This window comes from Oenanthe melanoleuca, chromosome 3, assembly GCF_029582105.1.
Source record: "Oenanthe melanoleuca isolate GR-GAL-2019-014 chromosome 3, OMel1.0, whole genome shotgun sequence".
In the NCBI taxonomy this organism is placed as follows: domain Eukaryota; kingdom Metazoa; phylum Chordata; class Aves; order Passeriformes; family Muscicapidae; genus Oenanthe; species Oenanthe melanoleuca.
In genome coordinates, this window is record NC_079336.1 from 12,704,076 (window position 1) to 12,730,764 (window position 26,689).

General features: G+C 44.0%; 1 protein-coding gene across 1 annotated transcript; it reads right to left on the reverse strand.

Annotated features, from left to right (window-relative positions):
- Nucleotides 1-5,032: 5,032 nt before the first annotated feature.
- TRIB2 (tribbles pseudokinase 2) lies at nucleotides 5,033-25,857 on the reverse strand. Its single transcript, XM_056487841.1, has 4 exons — nucleotides 25,756-25,857; nucleotides 24,526-24,944; nucleotides 20,263-20,555; nucleotides 5,033-7,422 (listed from the first exon to the last, which is right to left on the reverse strand). Exons 2-4 carry the CDS (start codon nucleotides 24,793-24,795, stop codon nucleotides 6,954-6,956), a joined length of 1,032 nt encoding a protein of 343 aa, XP_056343816.1. The 5' UTR covers nucleotides 24,796-24,944; nucleotides 25,756-25,857; the 3' UTR covers nucleotides 5,033-6,953.
- Between the last annotated feature and the right edge of the window lie 832 nt (nucleotides 25,858-26,689).

Genomic DNA, 26,689 nt, shown 5'->3' on the forward strand with positions numbered 1-26,689 from the left:
TCATGCATTTCATGTTGCTGATGTTCCTTTTTTAAATTAAAGACAGCACATTGGGAAGTTTCTGACAAATCTCACTGCTGTCCTGAGGTTACATGAGATCACTGGTTATTCATGTTAGCAGCTCCTCAGACTGCTCACAGACTCAGTAATCCACACAGTACCAAGAAAATGGATTTGTCAACATTTCTCGTCAAGTTGAATAGAAAAAAAAGGAAAAAAGATATTTTTTTGTTCTCTGCCATAAATTTTCTGTAGCAATCAAGCTATTGCTCTTCCAAGATATGTTCCTTTGACTGAATTAGAGAGTTTTTTAAAAGTAACAACTGGTAAAATATGCATGTGCTTACTCATCTTGAGCATCTTGATTTGATTGGCCTTGATTTGAGCTACCAAGGAGAGTAGGCATCTTATGTAATTTTTTAAGCAATGTTTATTCTAATAAAAGTTTGTATGTAGTAAAATCCTTTTACCCTAATGCAGCTGGAGCCCTGTCAGAAACTCAGTACCCAGAAGAGCTTCAATTTTTTTCCCACAGATACACTGTTTTACAGCAGCTCTAGAGGCTGTTTGCATGGATCAGACATGTTTCTTGCTAATGTAAAAACTAAAACTAGCAATTAAAAACACTCATAAATTACCAATAATCTTCTGTTGTAGTGATCACATATAGGAGGAAATAGAAATCAACTCAATATGGAGCAATAAAACACCCACTGATGATCAGTAAGCCAGAACTCTCCTCTTCCAGCAGGATGACACTGAGCTTCTAAAATTAAACTGCAAGTGCCTGGAATTTGACACCTTTTTCAAACTATGATATTCTAATTCTGGCTAATTCTAATTTGGTCTATTTGTTTTACTTATTTCCAGGGACTGAATTAGACCAAATTTCAGCCATACCCTATTATGAGAGAAACAATGAATCCATGTGGAATTTAAAAAAAGAGTCAGGTCTCAGCATGAGTAGAAATCAGACACTTAGCCTGCTCTGCCCCATTGAAGAATCTGGCTTGATCCATAGACCACACAATTGCTAGGTGTCCTACTGGGTCTGTTCAGCCTGGAGGAGACTGAGGGGTGACCTCACTGCAGTTACAGCTCCATTGGGAGGGGAAGAGGAGGAACAGGACTGAGGAAATGGCCTGGAGCTGTGTCAGGGCAGGTTGAGGTTGGGTATTAGGAAAAGGTTTTTCCCCCAGAGGGTGTTTGGGCACTGGAACAGCTCCCTAGGGCAGTGGTCACAGCAGCAGCCTGACAGAGCTCAGAAGTGTTTGGACAGTGCTCTCAGGCACAGGGTGTGACTCTTGGGGATGGAGCTGTGCAGAGCCAGCAGCTGGGCTCAGTGATCCTTGTGGGTCCCTCCCAACTCAGCTTGTCCTGTGATTCACAGTTACAGGTGGAAGTCTCTGTTTATAAGGGCACATTTGGTCACAGATGAAGCTATTTGCTTTCTGCTGCTTTTCTCCACATCTCCAGCACATTCTGGCAGAGGGGGGAAACAGAGGCCATGTGGCTGGGTGTCCCCAGGCAGCAGCTGGTGCTGAATCCATGCTCTGCAGGACCAGCACTGCTGGGGAAGGGGCAGGGCCATAGGCAGGGCCAGCAGCAACCCTCTGCTGACCAACGACCCACACTTAATGAGCAGGCACAACAGGAGTGTTTGTGTCATAGCATCCCTTCTTATTTTGCCTCTTTGAGAAGGCCAGAAGTTCAGATCTGGACTCCCCTGCAAGGAGGGGCTGCCCAACACCCACCTGCACAAATTGTGTGCTCAACACTGACTTAGTGATTTAGATGGAAAAAAGTCCAGCCCAATGGTAGCACCACAGATTTTCAGAGAACCCTTATCAACATGTTCCAGTCTTTCCAGGACTGACTCTGATGCCAGGGCGAGTGGGAAGCATGGACAAAGAGTTTCCTTCTTTGTGCACTGCTTTCTCAGAGCACCTTTTGCCAGCCTAATCAGATGGAGATAAACACCTTGCAATAGGCTGTGCAATGATGTCAGCTTTTTGTGTGCTTGGAATGATGTCAGCACCAGCTCTGCAACGCTTTAACCTCCTGAGCAAAAATCAGCACAGCAGAAACTCACCTACCACTTTGCACAAGCTGCCAAGACTGTTTCCTTTCTGCCCTGCTGCCTACAGATGCTGGGTGAAGGAGGCAGGAGAATCAGAACAATGGGATCCACTCCTGTACTGAGCCATTTTTAAAAGAAGTCTAAAATTGAGTAACATAAAGAATAAATGACGCCTCTCATCACAGAAATCAGGCCTTTAAAAAATGGATTCCACTCATTGACATCACTGCAAATAATATCAAATTAATTTCTCAGAATTTACACTACCATCACTGAAAATGTATTTTTTTCACACATTTGCATACACCCACCAATATACATAAAAATTTACAAGTCAAATATGGCCTAGAGTTTCAAACTTGTATAGAAGCCTCCAGCGAGGCATTTCTAGAGCATCAAAATTTCTAATGGCTAATGGCCTACATTGGCTTAATTCAGATGTCAAAAAAGCCAAAATGGAGGCACAGAAACCAGTACCAAGAGCATAAGTGTCAAGAACATTGGGAAAAGCAAAAGTCAGTGGCAGAACTGGCCTGATTTAAGGGGGTTTTTTGGTTTCTTGTTTGGGCTTTCTTAAGAAACTTTCCCCAGCAGTTTCTCCTGTTCCAGGAGAATTACAGCATATTACAGGTCATTTATACCCCACTTTACTTACACTTTGATTTCAATTTGTCTCATCATGTTACCAATTTTCAACATTTGCTTCTACTGAAAGAATAGGAAAGTTACAAGCTAGTGGTTAGCTGGACTGTCACTTATTAAATTAGCAAGTTTTTCATAGAAATCTTAGCCAAAACTTAAAGAATAAAGAACTGATTATTGCTAATTCTTTTGGTATTCATTATGCAATTAGTCACAGCGCTCACTCATACATTTCCAAATTTCAACACAATCATTTCAGGATGAAGAGTATTACTTTTTTCCCTTCTTAATAATTTTTCCTTGGCGTCAAATTTCATGCCCTTCCTCTCCAATTGTGAGGAAAGCAGAGTTTGGGATTCAAGAGTCTTGGGCTGGGCTTTTTTAGTCTATTTTTTGCTTTCCAGAAACACAAGCTTACCAAGGTTATTTCATCTAGAAGAGAATGCATTTTTAATTGACTTGTTTATCTCCATAACACACACACACCTCAGCAAGACTAAGGGATCAGGTTATATGACATCATGGTGCCAAAGGAATAATTGTCTCTTGTTTGTGCAGTCCTGAAGGGAAGCCTGTAGCTTGAAATCACACACAGTGCTGCAGTGACAGGATATATAATGTAGTAAAAAGAAAAAAAGCACTTTTTTTTTTCTTTCAGTTGGGAGGGGTAGAGGAGGAGGGGCTGGAGGGTTTCCAAAGTCTGCCATGGAGTTATATTCTGTGAAACTGTTTTGTTTGTAGACATGGCTTTTCACCCTGCACAGTTGTGAGATGATCATCCTTTTCTCCAGGACTAAGAGGCAGCTAAAACTATGTGACAGTCTGCTCAGCAAAATCCCAAATCCCACTGCAGTTGCTACCCAAATTGAGGGTGGAGCAGCACTAAGAAAGCTGTCTCAAGCATTTCTGCATCAAGAAGTGCTATACCTGTGCACTCAACTAGCAGCACACATGAATCAGAAATAACAAAAGAGAGCCAGAAATCAGCATCACTAATCCCCCTCTTGGGTTTAGCTTTAGGAACAAGGAAGCTCCAAAAGCAAGACACCCCTTCAGCATTTTATAAAATTGACTTCAGCTGCCAAAGGATTCCTCTGCAGCTTTATCCTCAAATAAAAAATTCACTGCAAACGAGCAATCATTAGTCAGCTGCATTTTTTGTATAATTACTGGCAGTGAAAAAGCAAGTGTGCAGGTTGCTGGAAAATAAGGTCTAGCTACTTCCACCCAAACAGAACAGAAGCTGTTCACATAAGTTTTAGTGGGGGAAGAGGGAAATCCTCAGTGCTCCCCTTCTCCCTATGACTGATTACAATCTGTTTTTTTTCCATAAAGCACATTTATTGTGGGAGTTTGATTTGAAAGAATTTCAAGTAATTTAAACTTTGGCTGCAGGCATACAGATCATTTAAAAACTGATCTTCAAGTGTTTCTACATGTTAATAACATTTCTGGTTAGTGCTATAATCAAGTTTTAATTCTCAATCTACCAACTGAAACACATGCCAAGAATTACCTAGAAAGAAATCATGCAGTTCAAAGTTAGCCAGGCTGACAGTAAACCCTGTACTAGCAATTTTAGTGCAATAATCTTTATTTTACCATGGGGAGTTTTGAAGCTGGGGGGCTTCTTTAGGGGTGACTGTCAACCACATGTATCTTTTGAAACTACAGAGGTGCTGAAAACAGCCTGAATTATGGTTCAAATCAAAGCCCAGTTCAAACTGTCTTTCTCAACAGACCAGGATTCATATGTCCTTCACGTTCTCAAAGCATCTTATTAGCCTACATCCTCATATATATGTCACTACCTGAATCTGTTAATTATTAAGGTGAATGACAGGAACAGAATCTGGCCTTATAAAATCAAAGACATTAAATTAGGAGGTGCTAATTCAGATCCATCCTTTCTGGAATTGAGGTGCAAATGCAAGATGCACATTGCCCCGGGATTTTGCAAAATGCAAATATCAGCTCACTCCATTTTGGTATTTCTCCTTATCAGCCAAAGAGCCTCCCACCACCACAGTTCTCACCACATTTCAGTACCCTTCTTGAAAAAGGTAAATGGGCTTGGTAAGACAGAGGGACAAGCCTAAAGAAAAGAAAATAAAAGCCCGTTTTATTCATAGCAAATGGTAAAATTTTTGATGAAAAGGCTTACAGTGTTACCTTGTAAATAAATATAACTGCTAAGTTTTTTCAGTTCACTAGGGACTAAGCAAGAGTGTGTCAGCAACACATGATCCTAACAGAGCAAACTCCTGCAGCACCTCACACATCCAGTAAGAACACTGTTCACCACTGAAGTTTAGTTAAATATGCACAATTTTATTTATTGAAGAGATTAGGACAAAAACATTAAACCAAATACATGACAAAGCACCAGAGGCAGTAAAACCCCACCATGCACATCACCAATCTTTCCTCCTATAAGGTACTTATAAAATAAAAAAAAGTCCTTCTTGACACAGCACCATCTTCAGAGTGTAAAAACATTACTCCTTTATATTCTTAGTTACCAAAATAGAACCAAGGCAGGTCAGCTGCAGCTAGCTTTGTCTCTTGATAAAGAACTGTGAAACATCCTCTTGAGAGTGGGACCATAACTTTCCTGCAAGGCAGGCAAATAGCATCCATACGTCAAATGCCAAGTAGCTGTACGCACATGCCACATACTATAATTAAGCACAAATTCAAGTAACATTTACATACTACAGAGTCCACATGTACCTACCCAAAAAACATGACCACTTCACAAAACGTATACAGGCAGTAATATCAGAACAACTGAGGTACTGGAAACACAAATATTTATGCCAAGAGATTTCAATATCATACAGCAATATAAAAGCAGTAATAAAAACATTTGCCAGTCTAAATCAAATAAAGCTACCTAGGAAAAAAAAAAAAAAAAAAAGGAATAAAAAAAAAAAAAAAAAAAGAAGCTAAATAAAAAGTTATTTAGGGACAGAAATACCTGAACAGAAAAGAAGTGTGTTAACTACAGCATGTAACATGTCATCCCAAGTCAACCCGTAATTGAAGTACTGGCTTAATACATCACTACTGTGACATTTTCTTCAATAAATAGAATAAGTCTTGACAATACAAAAGGTGCATATTACTGTGTATGTTTCAAGAGGAATATCTGTAATATAAATGTTCAGCTTATTAATACCCTCTTATTTCTTAGTCTGGACATAAACAAAAATGAAAATCAAACAATTCTTTTTCCCAAGTTTAAAGGAATTCAAAGAAAAAACCCACAATACTCTTCCTCAATAATAAAGAGCCCTCTATTTACACATGGGCTAGTCAGTAAAGAGATTGGTTCTCAGATGAAGACACCATTAAGGGCTTTCTGCCCTCTCTAGTCATATACGTGCAGCATGGCAGATATGGAAGCCAGTATCTCATATCTTTAAAAAAAAAAAATTATACAGTTTTCTTCTTTTCTTTTTTTCCTCCCCTACTATAGCAGTAATGCATCTGAAAGTTCCGAGTTATAATAGCTTCCTGCAACAAACCATTTGACACAAAACAGAACAGCCTGTTAAATGACAGTTACTTCCCCTTAAGGGAACAAAGCATTAAAATGTCATTTCCTGACAAGAATATTAAGTAGTTTATTTAGAAGAAATGACTTGAAAATAGCTATCAAGAGACATGAACTGAAATTTTGCTTTTTTTTAGCACCCACTTTTCATGTCCGTCTTTGTGCACCTAATTTTTTTCTTGTATTAATCCCATTAATTATTAGACATCTGATTAAAAAAGTAAGCCAATTGTATTTTCCCTGAATAATGGCTGAAGTTTAAATATCTAACAGTGCGATGCCAAGATGTGAGCTGAGGCAAAAAAGTTTCTATTTGTTGTGAGTTACCACTGTTTTGAATGGAACAGAAACAGGAGTGATACAGCTGCACCAGAATTGGCATGTGCAGTCTCCTTGGCTCCAAAAAGGTGAGAAGCTACAATTGCTCCATGCTGCCTTTTCTCCTCCAAATCAATCTAACCTGATAGCAAGCTCCCCCCGCCCCCCCAATCTGTCCCCATGCTACATTTGTTATATTAGCTCCTTGTGGAGGTTCCTTCTCAACCCGAGGACCTCTGAGTGTCTTTTGCTACCAAGCTAGGCTGATGCAGGATGTGACTGAACGCGGTCAGGAAGGGCTCCTTCATGTGTCCATCTCCAGGTTGTGTACCTTCTGAACACCAGTCCTTGTGCTCAGTTAAAGAATGGGTCCAAGTCTTCTTCCATGTTGACATCAGGCACCAGCTGATCTGATACTTCCTTAGCACCATATCCTGAATTCGATACGTTAAAATCTGTAGAAAACCAGGGATGGTCCAGAATTTCCTGTGAAGTCAGCCTTTCTGATGGCTCCCGACGCAGTATGCTACGTATCAGGCATTTTGCCTTGGGGGATAGAGTTTCTGGAATGTTAAACTGCCCACGACGGATCTTGCTGAAGAGGGAACTAGGCTCAATGTCATGGAAAGGATAGCGTCCAACTAGCATGGTATAAAGCATGACACCTAGACTCCACACGTCCGCTGCTTTGCCAGAGTAGCTGCCATTTGTGTTCAAGATCTCTGGACTCACATAGGCTGGGCATCCATGCTTATCAGAAAGAGAGTCATCATTTCCTCTTAAAATATAAGCATCTTCTAGGCTTTCCAATTTCACTCTAGTCCTGCAGGGGGAAAAAAAAAACCAAAACACTATCAAGGTAAGGAAACATCAAACACAAATTCTGGCTGTTGCAATTACGTGGTTTTAATAGCCATACTCTACAAAATTTGACAACTGAAGAAGTGCACAGTTTAAAATCCCATTCACATCAGTTGTTACAGACAAATTGATATTATCCCTTCCATACTGGTTAGAGATATTAGGGAATATAGGGAATACTGCCACACATACAGCTAAAGACTTCAAGTACAGTCATGTCCAGTAAACTCATTAATAAATTTATCTCTTAAAAAGAGAAAAAAAAATATGCCATATTCATACTTTTGGTTAACTTTACATAGACATGATTTCCAAAAGGGATCATAAACCTCAAGACTTTTCTGAGCTGGATGCCCTCTAACCTACCCATGTAGGAATCATGCCCAAATACAAACCCAGTCCTAACTACGCAAGGTTATTTCAACACCTTCATGCTGGCAAAGCCACTCTGTACACCTGTAATTCCACAAGGTTTAACAGTAATAAAATGGTCACTCTGACCTTAAACATTCCCTCTGACCAGCCAACATGTTCCTTTACCTCAGCAATTTTAAGAGAAATTAAGAAACACCACTTTTAACAGATTTTAGTCTTTCCAAATAGATTTTCGAGCAAAGGCAGATCAGGTGAGCTGAAGGTCAAGATTAACAGCAACCTTATCTACCCAGCTGAACAGAGGAGCTCCTTGCACTGGAATGAACAGAGAAGCTGGCAAAGGACTTGCAGAAATGACAGGGATGCCTTATCTAGATTGGAAACTCCTGCTGCCTGCAAAGCACTGTGAACTTGCCATTGTGCTGCAGTAATTATCTCTGCAAGAGAATTTTCTTCCCTTATGGATATCACACAGGAGCAGAAAAAATGATGCAGAGCTGCTTGTCATAACACTGTATGAACATAACCTTTTTTTCCTTTCTCACTGTTAGGCTTTGTATCTATATTTAAAAATCTGTTCCTGTTGGAGGCATCCAAAGGATCACCAAGTACCCTTTAGACTACTTCCCAGCAAAAGATGGTTTTGAGAAAAGTCACTACAAGGCAACAGGGCTTGTCCAGTGCCTTGGGATGGCAGAGTGACATAGCAATAGTGCAGATTTTCCTTTCAACAACTTGGAGTCATAACTCAACTTTGGGTACTACTGCCCTCATCCCTCAACCCTACAGGTCTGTTACAATCACTCCCAGCCCTGTGTCATGGCCCTGCTGCCATACCACAGACATTCACAGGCAGGGACTGGGCTTCATCCCAGAAGGCAGAACTTGACCAAAGCATGTAATTTAACAGGCATTAAAATAGACAAGGAGAGCCTTGTTTCTTAAATGTTTACTGAAGACAACACTGATTGAGCTTGGGCTGCAAAAGACATCTGAGCCAGCTCTGGCTTAGACTTAGTTCCAGGGCAGCTCAGCCCTATCGTTTTTGAACCAACAGAAGAGCATTTTACTCCATGGAGTACTCCAGAGGCAACTGTGCCATAAACTTTCATGACACTTGGACCTTTTCAACAGCTAAATACGTTTACTAGCAGAGGTGAAAGCCCCTCTGGCAACATGCTCCAGATGAGGAAGTCATAAATACAGAATTCCGAATACCTGCTCCCAAGCACAGTGTGGCAGGGCAGCTCCTTCTCTCCTGAAATAGGCCAGTGTTTGCTGCTCCAGCTCGGTGCTGATGGGCTTTGCACAACACACCTGCTTCCTCACTGATCACCCCTGCCATCCTAACAGCACTTCTGCCCATGGACAGCCCCTCACTGCACCCAAACAACACCTTACAGCAGCAAGCACCGCACAGGAAACGGGCTGCGAGGAAAAACTTAACTACAATTACCAAGACCACAGAAATTTCCCTCTGTACACAAAGCAGAGGGTCCACGACAGGAGAGTGACTGAGCAGAGTCCTTTCACAGTGCTCAGCTTTGACACAGTCCCACACCTGCACAGCGTAGGAAGAGAAGCAAGGAGAAACGCCCAGAGGAAAAAAACATGCCAAAGAGGGCAGAGAACAGAGAAGAGGAAATGAAAGGGAAGGCAGGGACATGAGTTGTGGTTCCATTTGCATTGCCCACCTCAGATTTTCCACAGAAAAGCATGTGTAGCAATAAAACAGTGGGGCCAGATACTCAAACATGCATTAAGTCACTGAACTGCCAGACAGGAAAGCATCGACTCACTCCTGCTAACTAACAGAAGCAGAACACACACAGGGAGTGGGGCAGAGCAGGCTATTTATAAACAGCTTCCAGGAGGGAATTCACCCCCACACACAGGCACTTGCCTGCCATCCCAGTGTCAACAACACAGGGAAATGTTGTTTACTTTCCTATCCTATTTTACATTTCTGGGAGTTGCCAAAGACTTTAGAAAAACAGTTCAATAAGAAGCTTTTATATTACATAAAATTACTGGAATCCCCTAATCTCTCATTTCCTACAACGGACACAGTACAAAACCACAGAGAGCAGACTGCAAGGTGTGTCAAAAATTCACATTTTTTTCCAAGAGAAGAAATAATTTCTTGGTAATGAAACAGAAGCAGCACACGAAAGCCATATCCCCATCTTGCTTTCCTCACAAGGTGCTGCAGCCATCACACGAAACAGCGGGTTTTGTTTAAGCAAGCAAATGGAACAACAGCTGGCCCTTATCTGCCTGCTCCTCTGTAAGCCCTGGGCAAATGAAAACACTCAACCAGGTTTTTCATCCTGCTGAGCTCAAAGGCTTTGAGGAAACAAAAGGTCCCAAATTAAACAAAAACACAACTTCCAGTCCTGCTCCTCCCGGTCAGCCCCAAACCCCCGCAGGAGCTCCCTGTGCAAGGTGCAGGTGGTGAAATGGCTCCGCTCCCCAGGCAGGCCCGCATTTCCCTGGCGGACTGCAGGCCTGCACCCCTGAGCACACACTGCCAGCTCAACAGCCTCGCTGGGGCCTCTCCTCTCCCAGTCACACACCCGGGTGTTCCCGGGATCTTTTGTGAAGCTGGGTGCCTTTGCAGCAGGTGACAGCCCAGGGTCTGCATCCACACGGCAAGGAGGGCACAGGAGGGCTGAAGGGCTGTCTGACTGCACCCAGCTGGCAACAGAGAGAGCTCACAGCGTGCTTCTGCCAGCACCCTCCCCATCAGCAGGACTGGGGCTGGGAGACCCTCTGCAGCCCATACCCAGAGAGAGGATTTCACCCAGCCTGTGCCCAGCGACAGAGGATTTCACCCAGCCCGTGCCCAGTGACAGAGGATTTCACCCAGCCTGTGCCCAGTGACAGAGGATTCCACCCAGCCCGTTCCCAGCGACAGAGGATTCCACCCAGCCCGTTCCCAGCGACAGAGGATTTCACCCAGCCCGTTCCCAGCGACAGAGGATTTCACCCAGCCCGTTCCCAGCGACAGAGGATTCCACCCAGCCCGTTCCCAGTGACAGAGGATTTCACCCGGCCTGTGCCCAGCGACAGAGGATTTCACCCGGCCCGTTCCCAGTGACAGAGGATTCCACCCAGCCCGTTCCCAGTGACAGAGGATTTCACCCAGCCCGTTCCCAGGGACAGAGGATTTCACCCAGCCCAGCCCCACAGAGGGAAGGCAGCCTGTGCACTGGGTACTGCACAGGTGGACAGCAACGCTCACTCCCTTTTCTCAGTCATTTCACGTCTTTCCAGGCAATCAGGAGCAGCCTGGCTCAGAAGCTGCTATTTCCCAGTGCACAGGACCCCATCTCTGCAAGAAACAGCTTCCAGCTCTGCTGGTCTTCCTTCACTCTGCATTTCAAGCATTGGCTAAAAGAGCTCTGTAATCCAGTGAGGTTTTTGGGGTTTTTTTGGGAAGAGACAGCAGGCAGAGAGTGTGGAGGGGAATGGGAAAAAGGGGAGTCAAAGTCTAAATACAGAGAAATGCAGACACATGCTGAATGAGAAGCAATATCTCCCTCTCTCCCACGCATCTCTCTCAAAAAGCACTGAAATCAAATACTCGGGGAATGAAATAAAAGCCAACAACAACAAACAGACCCTGCAAACTATAGGTCGATTCTGAGAACACAGAATCTCCACAGAAAAGGGTGAGGAGCACATCCAACTGCAGATTAACTGGACAACCCAGAATTTGACATTTGTTAAGGCAAAGGGCAGAAAAAACTAAACATGAAGGTGTGAAATCACAAATCAACTTTGAAGTGTTTCCCATCACAGAGAAAAAAAAGGACAAACAAAAATAGTTCTCTAAAAACCTCTCATTCTCTAAATAATTAACTGACATCAGTCACCTGAAGGGTCCTCACAAGAGAAAAAAGTTTTCCAAAAGCACCAGCATTTGAGTTTGACAAACAGTAGAACAAAATTAATCCCTGAAGTTCAAATGTAAGCTACTGCCACAGCCGGATGAGAATCACTTTGTACACATACTGTAGGGCAACAAAGACTTTTGCCAAGGCTTACGTAATTACAATACATAATTTCAAGTTTTAATGCAGACCCCAAATAAGCACTTGGAAAAAGTGCATTATGCGTCTATCAGATCATTGATAAAACACTGCATTAGTTTAATGCATTAAAAAAAAAATCCAACCCTGAATCATGGCTATTTAAAAAGGGGAAGCTATTCTGCCTATGAATGCTTTCCCATTGCTGGTGAATGAAACCACAGAAGTGCAATCAGAGGGCAGCAGCAGCACTCGGACGGGAAATGCGTCTTTGTCCCCATAGAAACCGTCAGGGAAACCCATGAAAAACAATACCACTCTGAGTTTCTTATCAATATGCCATTCATTACTTGACTGCATTCAGACTTTGCTCTTCAGTAATGTAACAAAACATAATCAATTAAACGTCTTCCAGAAGATTCTCCAATGCAACCTTCTGAGTTAGCACTCACCTCAGCCTTTGTTGCCCATCCCACATTTATTTCCAACAGATGCACATTATTCTTCCCTGCAGAGCTTTGGGACAACCAGCAAATTGCTATCCTGCTTTCTGACACTGAAATCAGGCTGTAAGAATCCAATATTCACACTCGCTCTCCAAAAGCAAATACCTCCTATACCAAAATCAGTGGAATTATTCAGAGGGCTCTAAACTCATACAGAAGGAGAAAAAAAAACCAACAACATTTAAAGCAGAGATAACAACTGATAGAAGAAAATATCTTCACTGCAATAAGCAGTCACTAGTAAAGGAGCTGAATCAATGAAAGCAGTTGCCTCTAGTCTGTCCCCAAAGCCATCTGTATGAGAAATAATACCTGAAGAACAGCTTTTTGGGAACACTAACTGCAAACCATTCCCACAATTTTTGCACAACAACACTCCCCATATGCCAGCCAAATCAGCTGCTATGGACACTCTAGATACACCATCCAATTGTTACTTAGGCTGTGCCAAATTAGCAGATCCAGATTTACAGATTCTGTGCAGCAGACTCTGGAGATCAGGAAACAAACATCATTGCCATCTGAATTGCCAATTTTTAAATACAATTGCAGGTAAATAAAAAATGGCAGTTTCTAAAGGTGCTTCACAATATTGCTCCAACAGTAAAAACTAAAAGCACACAAGCAATGTTATCCCACATTTCAATATATCTCTGAGGCAAGGAGAGCCTTTCCCTAAGTAGAGGCACTCAAGCCAGTGACTGCCCAGTGGACCAGGGATTGCTCCTAGGTGGCCAATAATTTACAGGTCATTTAATCGAGGTCAGCTGCTCACACCCGATCATAAAAAAAAAAAGAAAAAAAAGGAAGCTCAACATTAGAAGCTGTTATCTTTTGCTAATCGATTTTTTTTTTTATTTTTTTTTTTAACTAAGGGAATCTCTCCTAAATAATGCAGAAGTAGGCTGCCATCAGGGAGCCAGTGAGACAGGGAAGGCGGTAACGAAACCCCGGGCAGATGATTTGCAGCTTCGGTGCAGAGACTCATTCTGAACTCACAACTACCCAATCTCCTTGGGGGCAGAGGCACACAAGAGCAGGGGGAAATGTTATGCCATCAATTTAAATCCTGCTCCTTTCAAAACAGATCCCTTTCCAGTCTGTGACAGCACAGAGCACGGGTGTTCACCACACAACATCCTACACAACTTCAGGGAAGAAAAAAGCAAACTCTTAAAGAAGGCTGCTAGACAGTCTCTTGCATAATGAAACAGGCTCAAGGATATGTTGCAAAAGACAACTGGGACTTGCAGGCAGCACAGGTTTACAGGATGAACCTTGCTCCTAAGGGAAGATTCCTTCACTGCTACTTCCGCACAACAAGGAAGCCTCTAAAAATTACATCTCCCCACCCTTCCTCTGCAGGGATGCTAACAGCACAGTCAGCCCTGCCTGCAACCTCCTGACATGCACTACCCAGCAACTTAGGGCTTTTGACTTGTTTTAAGCTGGTCTGGGGTTTTCTTTCCTACAGAATTGCACTTAAATATGCTCTGGCTCACCTCCAGGAAGGGCTGACACCCCAAAGAGCTCAGCTTTACAACACTCAAATAGGATTGCTAGGAACAGCCTGTCCTGCATGCCATATACTGCTTTTCTTCCATGCCCTCATTGCTTAAGGACAAAACGTGTTCCCTAGAGAGCTGGTAGTGATGCATAAGCTGGGGTGCAGGCTACGAAATCCAGTGCAGACCCTTCCACAGAGGAGCTTGGTTACAATACCCAATCCATTTTTTGGTAAGAATCTGGCTGAGGGCAGCTACTTCACCACCTCACTTTTATCTTGTTAGATCACATTGAAGATCAGAGGTTTAAAAGGCTGTGCTGTTGACCATATGCTGTGTTCCTCATTTTTTCTAGTCTTTTGATACAACGCATGATGAAGCTGCACAGGGAAAGAAGACCACAATTTTATTTTTTTAACATAATTGCATGCTGTGAAAACAGCCCTGCACTTTCTGAGCCTCTGATGGGTACTCAACATCTCTAAGGCAGAGCCATGCCATTATTGCACAACCTTACTGAAAACCTTTTCCTTAGATGTCTGCAATCCTGTCTCCAAGCAATACACATCTACCAAAAAAGCAGGTGCTCAAGACTAAATATGCCCCAGGTTGGCTCCTGTTTACAATCTCCACCTCTCCTCTCCCTCCCAAGCCTGAAGTAATCTCCAGTGTGATAGTAAGGACAATTAGAAGACAACACAGAATAATTTCCCTCTGACAATCCACTGCAGCTGTGGCTAGCTGGGCTCCTGTCTCCCTTTCTCATCCCCAGCACAGACATCCACAGATACCCTCAGTCACCATTCATAATTCGACATGGACCATTCTGCAGCAAGGATGGAGGTTTTCAAGCCTTTGAAAGGACCAGCTGTTGAACTGAATTTGAGATGTCCTAAGACACATCTGCTCCCAGGGACTACAGAGCACCTTTGGTCAGAGAGATCAATCCCATGCTGGGCATCTCAAGAGAGGCACCACCCATGACTGGCATGGCAGCCAGCTCACACCACAGCATCCTGCCTGAACAGGGAGGGAGAAGAGCACAAGGCCCTGCTATGAACCACAGACAGCCCAGGGGTAAAACCTTCAGGAGTGGGTACAGCAGCAAAGGTTCCTGACACCCCTGGTCCCACTGAAAGGATTGAGCTGACTCACTGAGCTCCCACCATCATCCCAGGGACACACAGCAGCCAAATCTTCCCTGGTTTTTGCATTAATTAAAAACCTCTGGCACAAGAATTAACCTGTATGATTATCTATGCCCTCAGGGGGAGATTTATGCACCTCACAGGGTGGGTGTGATGTTCACCACCTGCACACAGCCTCCCTCTTCCCTTCCACTGGGAAGGCACCAAACACAAAACAAATTCAGTGCTGCTCCCAGGAACATGGTGAGAGAACAGAGGCTTAGTAACCAAACCTCATACAGGCAAAGGGGGCACAAATCCTTCTGTGAGAAACAGTTGTGCAACCACTTCATCTTCTACCCTAACCCTCACTGCAGATTTGCTGTCCATTGAGAAATTCACCTTCCTCCCACATTCTAAGAATAATAATTTCTGGTTTGAAATCTGACCTGCAATTCTCCACTATTGAAGAACTTGTGCCCTTTTATCCTGTGGCCCCATTCAGGGTAGTGCAAAGTGCTTAAATGACAAAACAGATAAAGACTGTTTTTATTTCTAAATCTTTGGGCATTTTAAGAGCACTCCCACTTTGTTTCATTTTCTTCCACTTTAAGACTCTATTTCTAGGACTTACATGTTCTCTATGGAAATGTAAGGGTAACACTACATTCTAACACACTGATGAAAAAGCTGCTGACCACATCATAAACTCCCCACAAATGCTGGGGAGAAAAGCTTACTAACTATCAGAAAATGAAAGGTCTACATCAAGAAGAGGCTGGTATATGTATTTGTATTTTTTTGTGGGACCAGGTTTGTATCATGAGGATTGCAAACAACTAGGTCATGTTAAAGCATCATCCACTCAAAGCTGAGAAATTAAAGAGGAAAAAATATTCTAAGAGCACCAAGTAAATATGCTACAACAGGCTTTCTAAATTAGTGTATTGTACTGGCTGCATTCCCCTGGCATAAAGCAAAAAGTGTCAAATCCTGTTTATTTTTATTGAATCCCACCTGCCTCATATTTACTCAAAGAATAGAGGAAAATTATAATATCTAAATACCAGAATTATTTTAATTTTCCTTTCAACAAGTATGATGAATGTACAAGGTCTTTAAGCTTCAAATATTACGACAGCTAATATTTTAATATAATTAAAGGCTTAAAAATGCACTAAAGAAATTAATAATTCCCTGACAGCAGAAATGTTCTTGTATTAAGCAAACCATTGAAACAACCAACACAGAAATGCTTCATTTAATTCTGAGATTTTTCAGATGGCTCTTTCTCAAAGCATCTGCTATGTATCAGACTGATGAACTGCTTTATTAGCTATATACTGTGTATAGCACTATTTTTAGCACAACCCAAAAAAACCTGCCTGTTCTGCAACATTATGGGACACCAGCTAGGAGAAGGGCACGGTTGTTCTGCCCAAGGGCCTACTATGAGGACAGGCTGCACATGGAAAATGGTAAATATCATGCCATGAACACATAAAATACTCAAAAGCATGAAAGAGCCATCAACATCCACACTAACCTGGCTTAAAACCCAGGACAAAATATATTTAACAACATGGATGGAAGGAGAAAACATAAAAGAACATATTTTATCATAGGTCATCCACTGTTTTGGATTCACATTTCATTCTGAAGTGTAAGGACACAGTTGTTGAAGTGTTCAAGTATCTTAGAGGTACTTTAGAAAGTCTGTTGAGACTCAGCATGGCAAGACAGTTCTGTTTTCCATATTTTCAGTGTCCTGGAAGCCACTGCACTCATTTAATAGATGTGCTGCTGCTTGCTTACCCAGCCTTACAAAACATTTCCAGCCATGCTGTAATGTCTTAGAACTTCTGCATCATCAAAATCAGCTGCAGGTTTATGGAGTTTAACTCTGAAATTGCAATACTACAGGACTGGCTATTTCACCTATGGCTTACAAAGGGATCCACAGATACAGCTCCCCCTAAAAACCACAACTGCACTATCTTTTATACAAACAAAAAAAACAAACAAACAAAAAAAAATACCACCATGTAGCAACAGCACACATCATTTTTATGGAATGCAATTTACCCTATCCTCAAACTTCCTACAGTCCAGGATTTAAAGAAACTATAAATTACCTTGAAACACAAGCTGTTTCTGTTTGTTTCCACAGTGGAACTCTGAGTTCCATTTTAAGTGCTGATGTACTCAATACACACCCAATAGTGCAAGACATGATCAGAGTCTGTCATGGATTTAGCACATTAAGGGAGCACCTCTAGTACAATTAGGGCCCCTACAAAATGCTCAGTGCTACCAGCCTACAACAATACTTTATTCCACCTTCTTACCTCCCAGTTCATTAGAAACATCCCAAGGCACTGTGATTTGCAACATCCAAATAACACACATTTTTAGTGGGGACATCAAGTTGAAGCAAAGAGCACTCATGGTGCTGGTAGATCAGGAGCATAAATCTTTGCAAATTCCAGCTGTAATTCAGATAATGGGAATGGGGTAGAAAAGAGTTTCAACAGTGTATGCACCCACTTGTAAAACTTCAGCAGCTCTGTTTTTGAACTACCAGGATCTCATTAGGATCAATGAAAGAAGATGTACTAAGAAATGCTTTAAAATTGATTTTCTTTTTTAAACAAATGGAAATACTTCCATTTAACCTTCACATTCCCTCTGGCTCCTCCAGTCTGGCAGCTCTCAGCTAACAGCAGACAAGCATCTTACTGAAAAAAAAATAAATAATAAAAGCACCAAGTTTTCCATTCATGTGTTGGCTGCATGCTGGATTTCCCATCTTTTCTTCTACCAAAATAAAAGCCATGAGAGTCTTCAAGAAGAGGAAGTTCCAAAGCAGTAGCTACTTAAAATGAAGAGCAGAAAAACAGCCTTGAAGAAATAGGAAAAGAACTAAAAGAGCTCCACTGAAGAGGTGATGTACAGCAGCAGAGTTTACATACATTTCTCAAAACATCATTTTTATCCCTTCCCTCCCTCTTTGGTTCATTATGAGCACCCAAGAGCAAGGGTAGGTGCAGCACTGCTGCCAGGCACTGCTGCTGCCAGCAGCTCCTCAAGGACTGCTCAGCACACAGGCATCCTCTGCAGCAGCCCCAACACACAGCTCAGAGGGCTGCAAGCAACACACCAGCACCTCCGTGAACTCAGGAGGACCTGGAAGATTTTTCATTTCTAAATATAGCAGCAGATTGAAAGTGATGACTGATTACAGTATGATGATCAGAGGATGTGAAAAAGGCAGTCACTGCTGTTCTATTTCTATCTCACATTATTTCATCTCTGTTTATTTAGCAGAGAAAGGATTACAATACCTTCCTACTTACAAACCAACATTACATCCAAAAGAAAACCACATTATGATTATCTTAAAAATAACCAGCAAGTCCTATTTGACCTTTAAAGTGAATTATTGTATAATTAGAAGACAATGCTCGAAACTGAGTAACAGTCATTTTGTAGACAACAGCTAAGTTAAAAACATTCATAAAAGCCACCACTGCTATTACAGTACACACCACTTTTCTTGGGTGGCTGAAGGATTTGGCCCTGTGCCTCCTATGTTGCATTCAGTTCCTAGTAAGCAGCAGGGCAGGAGCTCAGCTGCATTCAGCACAGGCCTGTCTGCTCCCACTGCTCTGAGCTCATGCTGCCTTCCAAGTTCTGTTCTTCATGCAAAACCACACATGTTCACATATATCCCCAGGAAAAAAAAAACACTTTAACATCAGGACGTTATCAGTTACTACAGAGAACAATCCCTCTCTCAACTATTTTGCACAAGTTTCCTTCTTATCTGCAGAGGTTCTACAGTGGTGCTTAATTATTAAACTGGAAGTAAAGTTGTGGAAGTGCAGTTTATATCTACCTGCTCTGCATTTCTCTATGGATGGACATGAAGCTCGTTTAATTTTAGGCTTTTTTATTTGAAAAAGATGAGGCAATCAGACCTTGGGGCTGCAGTAGAAAAATGCTTTGCTTACAATTATCTGAACTGAATTAAGAAGCGAAAATATATATTGTTTTTTGGTCTGTAAATAGATTAAAGGAGAGGCCTATTTTGCAAAACTCAGCTTGCAATAAAATTTAAGTAGAGAATATTTAAACAGGATAGATGGTCACCTTTATGACATCATTTTTATTTTAAGAGCAGGAACTTTTCTTTCCTGAATTAATTGTGTATTAGTTTTTTCTAATTTTTAGATCACCAACTTCCTGAGCCTGTGGAGGACTTAGACAACTTGGCTGTTGCTTGTAATTCCCCCAAACAAAATTGATATGCACTGGTTATTTTTAACAAAGCTCTCCAGAACATCCACTTCACTCTGCAGCAGTTTGAACAAGCTTTCAGACAATTTTTAGCATTTAATTAGAAGGGGAAAACATCTCCCCATCTCTACTAAGACAGGAAGAAGCACAAAGGCAGGGTCTACTCCCATTTAGAGATCTGGGGTTTTTTTTAATGGTCATCTTCAAATTATATACTCTGTGAAAGCCTGACATTATTCTGACAGTATTTATTTCTGCACATCAGAAAGAGCCCTTCTGTATACCCAGAGCATCCAGTGGTATTTCTTTCCCTGTCTTCCCACACTCCTTCCCCAAATCATTTAGGTGTATAGGAGGGTGTATAGGGAGGAGATATTATTAAAAAAGCCCAAATAGTAGTTCCCCAAGTACTACAACAAGTGATACTACAAACAAGCACCCCTGGTGCAAGGCAGTTCTAGTCTTGGCATGATTAGTGAGCACACAATACTTTTACAAGCAGCCCCCAGACCCTCCCAGCACAGAAAACAAAATGCCCAAAGAACAGTCCTACAGAAAACACCTGCTTGTTCTTCCTCTTTACACCTCCTCACTGAAACAAGCCATTTCAGTCCCCAGTATCTTTAACATACTGGATCCTCTTTTAACACCAGCAACTTTTGTGACAGTGTAGCTCTTACAGCAGACACCCTTTCAGAGCTTTCCTGCAGCAGATATCTCCCCATCAGGAATGAGGGAACTCCTCTAGGTGGAGATGCAGAGGCCAAGCATCAATGCAAACAGAGCTCTATACCAAATTTACTCCAAAAACCTAAGCCAGAAGGTAAAATGGCACATCCATCCCAGGATCAGGTTGCAGAGGAAAATATAATGGTACAGTGGTACAGTGACAACAATGTCCTGCAACTCCAGCTGACCTCAGGCACCCCCAGGCACAAACTGAGGGAGACTCTTACCTTTCTTCATCCTTGAAAATAAACTTTCGCAGCTTGAGATCTCGCAGTACCAGTCCACCGTCGTGGCAGTGTGCAACAGCTGAAGCTATTTGATAGAAGAGTTTGGCTGCCTCCTCTTCTTTGAGCTTCTTGCAGGTACGAACAAACGAGTGCATGTCCCCATAGCTCCTTTCAAAGAACACATACGCTTTTGTCTCCCCAAGAATTATTTCAGTAATTTGGTTGATATTTTTATGCGCAGGCAGACAAAAACATGGTGCTAGTAACTCCTGGTAGCAGCCAATATCAAACACCTGCAGGAACAATGACAGTAAAGCCAGGGTTAGTGACATGAAGGACAGTGAAGTCATGGTACATCTGATTCTGCTAACAAAACCACCTCTAAGTACAATTTATGGTGCTGCTGAAAGCTGCACCAATGTAAACAGGATGCCACAAACTCACGGCACTGAGGACAAGACAAAGCAGACTGTACAACCCCACACAGAAAACACACATAACCTTGACAGGAAAGGCTAGTCTTCAAAACTGGTAGCAAGCATAGTTACACTAGCTAACACCTGATAAAATCTAGAATGTAATCTAAATTAAGCTGTGAAGACCAGTGGTGTACAAGGGCAGAACTTAGAAAGAAGCGTGTTTCTTTTCTATTTTCCATCCAAATAAACTCATAAAAAATACAGCCAGTAGCTTTGCATTGAGAGAAGCTGTCACATTAAATCCACCCTGATACACATGCCTGCCTCTTTTGATTTTATTAACCCATTAAAGCCTTAAGGATTTTCAGGCTTAAAGTATCATCTATTGCTATTCCTATTTACTTCCTGCCTTTCTTTCATCTCTGAAAAACAGCAAAGTCACTTTCACTTTCCAAGTCTCAGTTCCACAATGGCTGTTTATAAGATCAGAAGGACAACCCGGGAAATAGCTCTGCCTGTTGGAGCACAGACAAACACCCTTCAAAAGGCAAAGACAAAACCACCCTGAACTCTCTGCATTTCAATCAAGTGCTCCATTAAAAGCCAAGTGTCCCTTTACTACTAAGTATGTTATCACTGATCTTATGAATGAGCTGTAAGAACTAAAAAAGCTGCTGGGAAACCCAAATATAAAAAGTTACTATAATCTAGTGATGACGAATGAATCAGTATTTGAGTCAATTGAGAAAAGACCACATTACAAGAAAATGAAAGACTTCATTGAGAACAACAGAAGTCAGTGTGCTAAGAGACACTATGAGCAAATTATTGACAGAAGTGATTTTTCTTTTTTAATTATACCTGCTGCAGAGGACTGCAAAGCAAGTGTTAGCATTTCCACCAGCATAAAAATTCGATTAATATGTAACTCACTCGTGAGTGTTTTGTTACTTTGGTAAAAAGAATTTAAGGTAGTCATGTGTCCTTTGAACGAAATACAAAAATGAAGAACTGGTCTAGTTCTCTAACCACCGTTTTAAACTGCAATTGGTCTTTTCCCTTCTGTATTTTACCATTTGTGTTCCGATAATGGGTATTTGTACCTCCTCTGAGGAGCAAATATCTCCCTGCTTTCTCTAAAGCTTTAGAAACCTTTAAAAATTGAGTGAAAAAGATACAGTTCAATCAAAATTTACTGAGGCTTCAACACCTGCATCATTTAATGCTTCAGAACACAATCCTAATAAACTCCTTCCATAGAGAAGGATCCAAATCCCAAGAAACTGGGACACCCCCTCCTCAAGGACCTCCTTCTCCCCTCACCCCATACCTGCACTGCCTTACCCCGGCAGAGGCAAAAACAACCTTAAAGGCAGGCTGCCAAACAGAGCCAGCACATTTTACGGGGGGAGGATTAGCACCGAGGCATTCTGGTGACATGGTGCACCAGGGAAGCAGAACCAGGGCAGGGAGGGGGTGCTGCTAAAATCCCTGGTGTGCAATTCATTCCAGAGGAGAATTCATTGACATTTGAATCTCAAAACTCCTAACTACTACATTATAAGTGAACGGCTCTTCTACAAAGAAACTGCTGTAAAATAAAATTTAAGCAGGAATATTCATGTAGCTCAAAAAAAAAAAAAAAATCTTTCCAGAATTCTCTCCTAAACCAGATTATCATAATGTAAATTAGTTATATTTTGTGGCTCCCAGACTATGTTAAATAAGTAGCTCTGGATATGTACCAGTACTGTGTTTGAATGAGGGTAGATAGGAAGCACTATCATACTGCTACGGTGTCAAATACCTTCTATAAAGGGCTCCTTTGTATCCCAGCTTTTAAGATCCCTGGCATCAATTCAGCAAATGTCCAATAAGCCGCAGTTTGATTTAGGTCTCGCTGGGAACTGGAAGTGAGAAGTTACCATTGTCTGGATGCCACAGAGCCTTGAAGCAAATAACGGCATCTGTAGAGTCAGTGGGTGCAGCCAGATGAATCCTGAGAATCATCAGTATGTGTCTGTTATCCAGCCCAGCGCTCCTGCAAGCAATCTCTCAGAGCATCTCCAGCGAGATACCAGAGAGCACCTCTCTGTGCCGGAAGGCTGCCTGACAAATAGTTGTCATGATACTGCAGGCATTTTAAAGCACACATTAAATTAAGCCCAGTTCAGGACAGTCGACTGCATGCTCAGAAACTAGCAAGCCAGGCTAAGATCGTATTTTTGGAGCACAGCTAGTAGTGCCTCGCACATATGGAAAAACTGATACTATTCAAATGTCAGGATCAGCTCAAAAACATACAGCTTAAATGGAAGGGAAAAAAAATAACAGCCCGGTCTTTGTGAGCTGCAGTTACACTGTTCATACTGTTATCAAAACAGTGCCTTAATCCTGCAAACCAAACAGGAAACAAAGAAGCGCATAGCCCCCGCTTTACCACTTGCTATGCAAGTTCACCTAGAATTTCATGCAGAGCAGCAGTTTTGTGAGATCTGTTTATTTCATGAAAAGATGCCAATGTCCTAGAGTGCAGCACTGTACTACTGCATCGAGCTGGGCTTTCATTCTCGAAATTCTCATGTTCTGTTTCAGATCAGTAACAAAGCACCCAGTTCAGCATGCAATATGAGTTCTTTGCAAAGCCATGGGCCTTTTTTCCCCTAAATAATCACATGAAGTCTGAGGCTGCCTTAACGCCAGGTTTTATAACTCAATCAGTAAGCATATTTAAATTGCCCTCTGAACTCCAATCTCCACAAATAGCAAGAAGGAGCAATTATTTTCACTTCTCTGCTACAGCCTAGTCCATAACTTTTTATGAATCAAGTATGAGAAAGTATGAAACAGTCAGCAACACTATTATTAATCCCTGGAATACTAGTAAGCCACAATACATCTACTTTTCCATCTAGAAATTTGCCAAATGGCATTAATTCCGTGTTTTGGGAATAATACAAACGCTGCAGCATGTGTTGCAAGGCTGCAATTTGCTACGTAGTTATAAAAACTACTACTGGGTACTGCTTCAGTTTGCTGGACATAAGCCTGTCTCACTACAGACAATGAGAATTACAATTTGGGAACAAAGGATAATATTCCCTCAGCTCAAAAAGAGAAAAACACCCCTCCACAGATGTGCAGGTATGTGGACTTCTTTTTCCCACAGCTCACCTTTTAACAGTATGAACAAATCGGGAGAAGGCAGAGAAAAGCCGGCAGGCTACAAAGAGTGGGTTAGCTATTTTGTCTGCACTTCTAAAAACCGTAGGTGTGCAGGTTTTATTCTTGCTCACTTGGGCAGTGGGGGAGGATGCTGTTTGCAAACAACCTCCACCGTGAGGGAGCTCAAGCTGATTAATTAGATGTGGTTCTTCTTTTTTTTAAAAAATCACTTTTAAGACAAAGCTGACGGCGATCTGCCCCCACCCCCCGCTTCTTCATCCTCTTCCGTACCCCAACGCACAGAATTGGGGGCAAGCAAAAATCGAGGAAGTCAGCAGGTCCCAACACCTTAAAATTAGCTGGGGATTCCCTACTCCATTTTGAAAAGTGAGCGTGGGGAAGATGAGGCTTTCTCCTGGTCTGAACTCACGTTAAAACCTACTTCAGGAACGGCGCTTTCCAGAACAATATCCCCCTGCCAACAGAAGGCAGACCTGGCTCCGGGCCACCGCTATAACGTGGCCATTGTCTGGAGAGAGGGAAAAGTTAAGAGGATTCGCCTATACTGCTGTCTGCCTGCCTTTTGTTTCCGCACTGTTCAATAAAGGAGGTCCAAGGCACGGAAAGGCAGGCGCGACAGGGGAGAGCCCGGCGGGGCGAGAACAAGGAGAGGCATTACCTTGCAAACCAGCTCCTCGCCGCTGTGCAGATGTACGGCTCGGAAAACGTGGTCTCCCTCGAGAGGCTCCAACAATAAGTATTTCCCGATGCAAGAAACGCAATGCGACAAGTTCGGGGTCTCCGGCGGGCTCGGCGAGCCTAGATTCGGGCTAAAACTCTGGCTTGGCTCGATGGACCGTATGGACGAGAGCTCTTCAAAATCCTGGGTTTTATTCCGCGGTCTCCCATATCGTGCTATCGTGATAGGGGTTGACCTTTGTATGTTCATGAGTATGGAGAAGACCAGCCGAGACGCTGCACCGGAGCCCTGGCGTGGAGCGCGGTCCCTCGCCCGTCCAGCTGCGGCTGCCTTTGTGTGGCGGGGGGGGCGGGAGCGGGAGCGCGGCGGCGGCGGGCGACCAGCCTCAGCGCCGCGTCCTGGGCACAGGAGAGAGCGCTCAGCCCGCGGCCCTTTGTTCCCGCCGCCGGCCGGGCGCGCAGCGGCGCGGAGCAGCGCGGCGGCGGCGGGGCAGCGGCGCCCGGCCCGGGCGGCCGAGGGGCGGGGGCGGCGCGGCCGGGGCTGGGCGGCCGCCGCTCCCGCGGGGCGCGCAGCAACAAAAGCTGGGTAGCGCGGTGCGCGCAGCGGGACCGTCCTTCCGCTCGCTCCCCTACGGCCCGGCAGCGCCGCGCTGCCGCGGCTCGGCTGTAGATGGCGCGGGAGCCTCGCCGCTAGCGCCCGGGGCGCTCCGAGAATGCCCCGCGAAACAGCGAGGGCGCATTTAACTTGGGCCGACAAAGGAGCGGGACCGCGGCGGGAGGCGCGGGGGAGCCGCACCGGCACCGCGGGGCAGCGCGCACCGCTCCGCGCCGGCGGAAAGGAACGCGCTGTCGTTGTCGCGACAGAACAAAAAGTGCAACCGGAGAACAGAGAGCGCTCCCACGCTCCCCCTGCACAGCGGATTGTGAGCGGGGGCTCGCTGCCTTCGCCGCGTTTAATGGAGTTCACGCACAAAGAAAAGAAAAACCGGTGCGGCGAGAAGGGGCCGAGTTCTTACTGCAGGGGCTGGGAGAGCGATAAGCTCAAGGCCGTAAGGGGCAATCAACTGGAATCGCTTTAAAAAAAATAAATGCAGAAAGCCAATTTTGTTTCATTATATTTTTTTTCCTCTCGGACACGGGGAGAAGAGGGGCAGCCGCGCCGCTCCCTGCACCGCGGCACCGTCTCCCCGGCGGATCGGTCGCTACTTACGTGGCGGGGACGCTGGCTGCCTCCGTGCTCGCTGCCGGCCGCCGCACGCCCGCACGGTGCCCAGCGCGCAGCCCGACTGCCCCGGCGCCGCCGCCCGCCCCGGCCCGGCCCGGCCCGGCCCCGCCGCGCCCCGCCCCGGCCGCCCCGCCCCGGCCCGCCCCGCCGCTCCCCCCGCGCCGCCGGCTCGGGGTAAACAAGGTGAGCCGTCCTTCCGCAGCCCTGCCGAGCCGGGGCTCGGGGGCCCGGGGCTGTGCCGGTGCGTCCAGCAGCGTGAGCAGCGCTCTGCAGCGCTGGGATGCTGACCGCGCTCCCCCGCTGGCAGAGCTCCGGCAGGTCCAGCCGCTCCGGGGATTGCCCTGGCGGCTGGGAGCGAGATGTTGGTATTAATTTTAGTATCAAATGAAATAATAGCAGTAATAAGGATAGTGGCTCAAGCGCCCCTAGGAGCAGAGTCCGGCCCGCTGCCGGGTGATGCGGTACCGCATGTGCTGGCCGGTGTTTTTCTCAATGGAGCAATCGGGCTTTCTCCGGGCAGCGCGGGCCCCGCATTCTTAGGGGGGCACAGGCGGCTGCACCCTGATGCTGTCGGGTGGGAGGAGTTCTCCCGACTTGTCTTAAATCCGTCCCAAAATTAAAACGGCGGGGGGAGGAGGGAGTGCGGGGAAAGGGAAGACAGGGGGAAAACGTAAACCTTTTCACAGAGAAAGCCATGAATGAGGTCGGTCTGTCTCCGCCCAGCGCCACTGCGGGATGTCGATTTGGTGTCGGGTTTTTTTGTTTGCTTTTTTTTTTTTTTTTTTTTTTTTTTTTAAATCTGTTTCCTTTTGTTTAAATAACAGGAGTTTAGCTATATATTGAAGTTTGATTAGCGGTTCCTTGAACTCCTAATGAGCCTGACACGTACTCCCTAGTTTTTGTGTGGCTGTTGGTGGTG